The sequence below is a fragment of the Carcharhinus amblyrhynchos genome, chromosome 4, assembly GCF_965287045.1.
Source record: "Carcharhinus amblyrhynchos chromosome 4, sCarAmb.v2.hapA, whole genome shotgun sequence".
Taxonomy (NCBI): domain Eukaryota; kingdom Metazoa; phylum Chordata; class Chondrichthyes; order Carcharhiniformes; family Carcharhinidae; genus Carcharhinus; species Carcharhinus amblyrhynchos.
In genome coordinates this window covers 91,673,042-91,679,834 of record NC_137327.1, presented here as the reverse complement: position 1 = coordinate 91,679,834, position 6,793 = coordinate 91,673,042, and the positions used below count along the sequence as shown (strand labels likewise).

The window sequence follows — 6,793 nt, the reverse complement described above, 5'->3', positions numbered from 1 at the left end:
CTGCAGAGGAACCTGGAGTGGGAGGGTGAGAATCCGGTCGTTGTGGTACATGTGGGTGCCGGCGACGTAGGCAAAGTGCGGACTGAGGATCTGGGGAGGGAGTATGAAAAGCTGGGAATGGAATTAAAAAGTAGAACCGACAAGGTGGTCGTCTCTGGGCTACTGCCTGAACTGAGTGCAGACGGGCGTAGGGTTGACAGGATAAAGGAAGTGAATGGGTGGCTCAGGGATTGGTGTGGGAGGAATGGGTTCGAATTTATGGGGCATTGGCACCAGTATTGGGGTGGGTGGGACCTGTTCGGGCGGGATGGGGTTGGTCTGAACCGTGCTGGGACCAGAGTGTTGGCAAATCGAGTAAAGAGGACTGTAGACAGGGCTTTAAACTAATTAGTGGGGGGGAGGGTGCGAGGGTAGGTGACGCTACGAGGTCTAAAGTTAAGGATAGGGTACAGGTAAGGGAAGAGGCCGAGGATGTCCCAATTGGTGGCGTTACGGCAAATAGGGTCCAGGTGAAGGCTGGGATGAAAGCGCTTTATCTGAATGCACGAAGCATTCGGAATAAAGTGGATGAGCAGATCGACACAAATGGATACGATCTGGTGGCCATTACAGAGACGTGGCTGCAAGGTGACAGGGACTGGGAGATGAATGTACAGGGCTACCAAGTGTTTAGGAAGGATAGGCAGGAGGAAAGAGGGGGTGGCGTAGCTCTGCTGATTAAGGATAGTATCAAGGTGGTAGCAAGGGATGATATCGGAACCAAAGAGCAGAAAGTGGAATCGTTGTGGGTGGAGATTAGGAACAGCAAAGGGAGGAAGACGCTGGTGGGTGTCATCTATAGGCCCCCAAATAATGATCTGGAGGTGGGGCGGGCTGTTAACGCGCAAATAAGTGCGGCGTGCAGGAATGGGACGGCAGTAGTTATGGGAGATTTCAATCTGCATATTGATTGGTCGACCCATGTTGGAGGAGGTGGGCTCGAGGAGGAGTTCTTGGAATGCTGCCGGGATAATTTCCTTGAACAGTGTGTGTTGGAGCCGACGAGGGAGCGAGCTATCTTGGATCTGGTGCTATGTAATGAGGCGGGTAGAATTAGGGACCTTGCGGTGAAGGATCCTCTTGGAGAGAGTGATCATTGCATGGTGGAGTTTCTGTTGCAGATGGAGGAGGAGAAAGTGGGTTCCCGGACACGCGTCCTTTGTTTGAATAGAGGGGAGTATGGTAGGATGAGAGAAGAATTGGCGAATGTGGACTGGGGGAGCGCGTTGGAAGGTAGGTCTGCTGAGGAGCAGTGGAGGATCTTTAAGGAGATCTTTCTTGGTGCTCAGCAGAAATTTATTCCGATGGTCAAAAAGGACAGTAGGAGGAGAGGTAATAAGCCGTGGATAACGAAGGAGGTGAAGGAAAGTGTTAAATTAAAAGCGGAGGAATTTAGAGTAGCTAAGAGCAGTGGGCGAGAAGAGCATTGGGAAAGGTTTAAATGTCAACAAAGATTGACAAAGAAGTTGATAAAGGAGGGTAGGAGAAGCTATGAAGCTGGGCTAGCACTTAATATAAAAAAGGATAGCAAGAGTTTTTATAAATATATAAAAAGGAAGAGGCTGGCTAGGGTGAACGTTGGTCCTTTAGAGGATGAGAAAGGGGACCTAGTGGTAGGGGATGGGGAAATGGCTAAGGTCTTGAATAACTTTTTTGTTTCTGTCTTCACGGAGGAGGACGTGAATAATTTGCCGGGTGTTAGCGATGGAAAGGTGGTAGGACTGGAGGGTCTTAATGACATTACTGTTACTAGAGAGGTGGTGCTCGACAGACTGGAGGGGCTGATTGTGGACAAGTCGCCAGGACCGGATGGAATGCATCCGAGGGTTCTGAAAGAAATGGCGGAGGTTATAGTGGATGCCTTGGTGGTTATTTTCCAGACGTCGCTGGATTCCGGGGAAGTGCCGGAAGATTGGAAAACGGCTAATGTTACGCCGTTGTTTAAGAAGGGTGCCAGGCAAAAGACGGGGAATTATAGGCCGGTTAGTTTAACGTTTGTGGTAGGTAAAATGTTAGAATCCGTCATTAAGGAGGAAATTGCGAGGCATCTTGAAGGGAATTACTTGATAGGGCAGACGCAACACGGTTTCATTAAAGGGAAGTCGTGTCTGACAAATTTACTGGAGTTCTATGAGGATGTGTCCAGGGCAGTGGATAGAGGAGAGCCGGTGGATGTGGTCTTTCTGGATTTTCAGAAGGCGTTTGACAAGGTACCTCACAAGAGGTTATTGCAGAAGGTCAGGGGACATGGAGTTGGGGGTAGGGTGTTAGCGTGGATAGAGGATTGGTTGTCAAATAGGAGGCAGAGAGTGGGGGTCAATGGGTGCTATTCGGATTGGCGGTTGGTGACTAGTGGGGTGCCCCAGGGGTCGGTGCTGGGGCCTCAGCTATTTACCATTTATATAGATGATCTGGAGGAGGGAACCGAGTGCAGGGTGTCGAAATTTGCTGATGACACCAAGATTGGGGGAAAGGCAAATTGTGCGGAGGGTGTGGAGAGTCTGCAGATGGATCTAGATAGGCTGGGCGAATGGGCCAGGAAATGGCAAATGGAATTTAATGTTGGCAAGTGCGAGGTGGTCCACTTTGGTAGGAAGAATGGTAGGAAGGACTATTACTTACGTGGCGAAAAACTGCAGCAGGCGACGGTGCAGAGGGACCTCGGGGTCCTTGTGCATGAGTCGCAAAAACCCAGCTTGCAGGTGCAGCAGGTGGTCAGGAAGGCGAATGGGATGCTGGCCTTCATAGCGAGGGGGATTGAATATAAAAGTAGGGAGGTCTTGCTGCAGCTGTATAGGGCATTGGTGAGGCCGCAGCTGGAGTACTGTGTGCAGTTTTGGGCGCTGCACCTGCGCAAGGATATTTTGGCCCTGGAGGGAGTGCAGAGGAGGTTTACTAGGCTGATACCGGAGTTGAAGGGATTGAGCTATGAGGAGAGGCTGAATAAACTAGGCTTGTACTCGTTAGAGTTTAGAAGAATGAGGGGAGATCTCATTGAGACGTATAAGATAATGAATGGGATGGATAGGATAGAGGTGGAGAGACTCTTCCCGCTCAAAAAAGACAGTAGGACTAGGGGGCACAGCCTCAAGATAAATGGGAGGCGGTTTAGAACGGAGTTGAGGAGGAACTTCTTCACTCAAAGGGTGGTGAATCTCTGGAATTCTCTGCCCGTTGAAGTGGTGGAGGCTGCCTCGCTAAATATTTTTAAGAAGCGGGTTGATGGGTTCTTGATAAGAGAGGGGATTAAGGGTTATGGGGAGAGGGCGGGAAAGTGGAACTAGCCACGACAGATCAGCCATGATCTTATTGAATGGCGGGGCAGGCTCGAAGGGCTAGATGGCCTACTCCTGCTCCTATTTCTTATGTTCTTATAATAGAGGACACTGATAGCATCCAGCTCCTCTTTGGTGTCTTTGTGCTACACTGTCGATTCAGTACTGCCTCCTCCCATCAAACATTGGGTAGCAATCATATTCAGTTATATGGGGGCAGCACAGTGGATAGTAGTGCTGCCTCACAATGCCTGGCTTCCATTCCTGGATTGGGTGGAGTCTTCACGTTCTCCTTGTATCTGCATGGGTTTCCTCTGGGTGTTCCAGTTTCCTCCCATAGGCCAAAAAATGTGCTGGTTAGGGGTATTAGCCACGCTAAATTCGCCCTCAGTGTACCCGAACAGGCACCAGAACATGGCGCCCAGGGGATTTTCACAGTAATCTCATTGCAGTGTTAATGTAAGCCGACTTATGACACTAATAAATAACCTTTAAACTCTGCACTTGTACACTCTGCCTCACTATCTTCTCAATTAAAAAGTCTCACAACACCAGGTTAAAGTCCAACAGGTTTTTTACCCCAGTCCAACGCCGACGTTTCCACGTCATTATCTTCTCAATCACAACCTTGCCTTTGTCGAGATACTACCCCGCTCCAAGCCCCCCTCGCCGCGAGCGACAAGCATGGCCATTGGTCTAGTCACGTGGTCTCCGGGGGCGGGGCTGGTAATGAGACATGCGCAGCAGAGGAGGCGCCTCTGAATTCAAATCTTGACCTTTGCACTAACGGTTTTTCCGCGCTCTCCTGTGTGCAGTTTATAATTTGGAAACTTTTCACAAAGCCACATCCGTAGGTAATAGTGAGTGAGGCGGAGCACCACGAGTCTCCTTTCCGCCGTCCTTCTTGTGTGCCGGCGCTGCGCCAACTTTTACTGCCAGGCACTCGCAAGCTGAGGATATTTACCCAAAATCCGCGGTGTCAGTTTCTCCTCTCAGTAATTAAGAACTCTGTTCCTAGTTATGATTTCACGTCCGCTCCTAATATTCTCTTTTTGGTGGCGGTTTTAGGGGTTAGTCTATTCATTGCCTCCTATTGAAGTTGCTGATTGAGAATTAATTACCTGGGGAATTGTGAGCTCGCACCATTTGTTTTGGAGCGTCAGATACTGTAAAGCATCATTGCGACTGTAATGTTTTCTGGACGGACAGTGCTAGACTTGGGTTCTCATTCTGTGCGAAGTTTCCAGAAAGTAACTTTGCAAATTTTGTGTGAATGCAAGCTTTTTATGCTATTGATCTGCATTTTTTTCCCCTTTGAACATATAACATGTGCACGTGATGTTGTGTTAAAATAGGCTGGTTCTAAATGTTCATTTTTATCTCTTGATAAAACGCAAATAGTATTACAGGTGACCATTGCCCAAATGGACGAAGAAACACGCAGCCTGTTCCACCGCGTAGCTGGTCGACTTGGTTGGACACAACATGGTGGTCTGAATGCCATTGAAGCCCAGGTGAATATGAACTTGATCAATTGGCCAGTGGGCTGACGAATGTCAGATGGAGTTTAATTTAAACAAATGTGAGGTGATGCATTTTGGTAGATTGAACCAGGGCAGGACTTACTCAGTTAAGGCTAGGGCGCTGGGGAGAGTTACAGAACAAAGAGATCTAGGGGTACATGTTCATGGCACCTTGAAAGTGGAGCCACAGGTGGACAGAGTGGTGAAGAAGGCATTTGGCATGTTCGGTTTCATCGGTCAGAACATTGAATACAGGAGTTGGGATGTCTTGTTGAAGTTGTACGAGACATTGGTAAGGCCGCACTTGGAATACTGTGTGCAATTCTGGTCACCCTATTATAGAAAATATAGTATTAAACCAGAAAAAGTGCAGAAAAGATTTATTGGGATGCTACCAGGACTTGATGGATTGTTATAAGGACAGGCTGAATAGACTGGGACATTTCTCTCTGGAGTGCAGGAGGCTGAGGGCTGACCTTATAGAGGTCTATAAAATAATGAGGGGCATAGACAAGGTAGATAGTCAATATCTTTTCCCAAAGATAGGGGAGCCTAAAACTAAAGGGCATAGGTTTGAGGTGAGAGGGGAGAGATACAAAAATGTCCAGAGGGGCAATTTTTTGAGGGTGGTGAGTATCTGCAGCAAGCTGCCAGAGGTAGTAGTAGAGGCGGGTACAATTTTATCTTTTAAAAAGCATTTGAATAGTTACATGGGTACGATGGCTATAGAGGGATATGGGCCAAATGCGGGCATTTGGGATTAGCTTAGGGGTCTTAAATAAGGGCAGCATGACCAAGTTGGGCCTCTATGACTATAATGTGGAAATGCCGGCGTTGGACTGGGGTAAACACAGTAAAAAGTCTGACAACACCAGGTTTAAGTCCAACCAATTTATTTGATAGTAAACTCACTAGCTTTCGAGGTTTCCCTTTTCTTCAGGTGAATGGAGAGTTCTGGCCTCAGACAGAGCATATAAAGCACAGACAGTTTACAGATTACTGATTAGAATCACCTCGACAATCACCAGGCAAGACTGTTCCCTTCCTGTTGGTGAACACTTCAGTGGTCATGGGCATTCAGCCTCTGACCTTCGGGTAAGCATTCTCCAAGGTGGCCTTCATGGCACACAACAGCGCAGAGTCGCTGAGCGGAGACCGATAGCCAAGTTCCGCACACATGAGGACGGTCTCAACAGGGATCTTGGGTTCATGTCACACTATCTGTAACCCCCGTGACTTACCTGGGTTTGCAAAACCTCACTTACTGTACTGTCTGGAGACAATACACATCTCTTTAACCTGTGATCAGTGCTCCTTCCAATCACATTGTCGGCCACTTTAGGACTTGAACAGCAGGGTAGGTGTAAAGATTCGCGTTCTAATCAGTAATCTGTAAACTGTCTGTGCTTTATATGCTCTGTCTGAGGCCAGAATTCTCCATTCACCTAAAGATGAGGGAAACCTCGAAAGCTAGTGAGTTTACTATCAAATAAGTCGGTTGGACTTAAACCTGGTGTTGTCAGACTTTTTACTGTCTGTAACTATAATTCAGAATTCTAGAGCTGTGTTTGTTATTAATGCCCCTACCCTGTATTAGGCACTTCGCAATATGTTTATACTGTCAGCCAAATAATTAGGTCAAGAACCATAAGTTGTATGCCCTTGCATTTGGCGATTAAGGGGAGAGCCAATTGAGGGGAAGATTAAGATAATTTAAGGTAATTGAAAGAGATGATTGAGAGAAGCTACCAATCCTACGTCCCCTGGTGGGGATTCCAGAACAAGTATCTTTTAGATACAGTTTTATGATCTAGCTCCTTTTTAATGTATTAAAGTGTCCAAGGTGCTTCTCAGGAGTATTATAAAGCAAAGCTTGACCGTAAGTCAGAGATATGAGGGCATTTGTTCAAGAGGTAGGATTTTAAAGAACATCTGAAGAGGAGAGGGAGGTACAGA

General features: G+C 47.4%; 1 protein-coding gene across 1 annotated transcript in view; it reads left to right on the top strand.

The window, feature by feature from the left end:
* Nucleotides 1–4,285: 4,285 nt before the first annotated feature.
* The window catches only part of gcna (germ cell nuclear acidic peptidase), a 37,682-nt gene continuing 35,174 nt past the window's right edge, over nt 4,286–6,793 (top strand). Inside the window, exons 1-2 of the mRNA XM_080188212.1 lie at nt 4,286–4,384; nt 4,716–4,828. Coding sequence (XP_080044338.1) covers nt 4,739–4,828 — 90 coding nt within the window. The 5' untranslated portion in view covers nt 4,286–4,384; nt 4,716–4,738. The remainder of the gene's footprint in view (nt 4,385–4,715; nt 4,829–6,793) is intronic.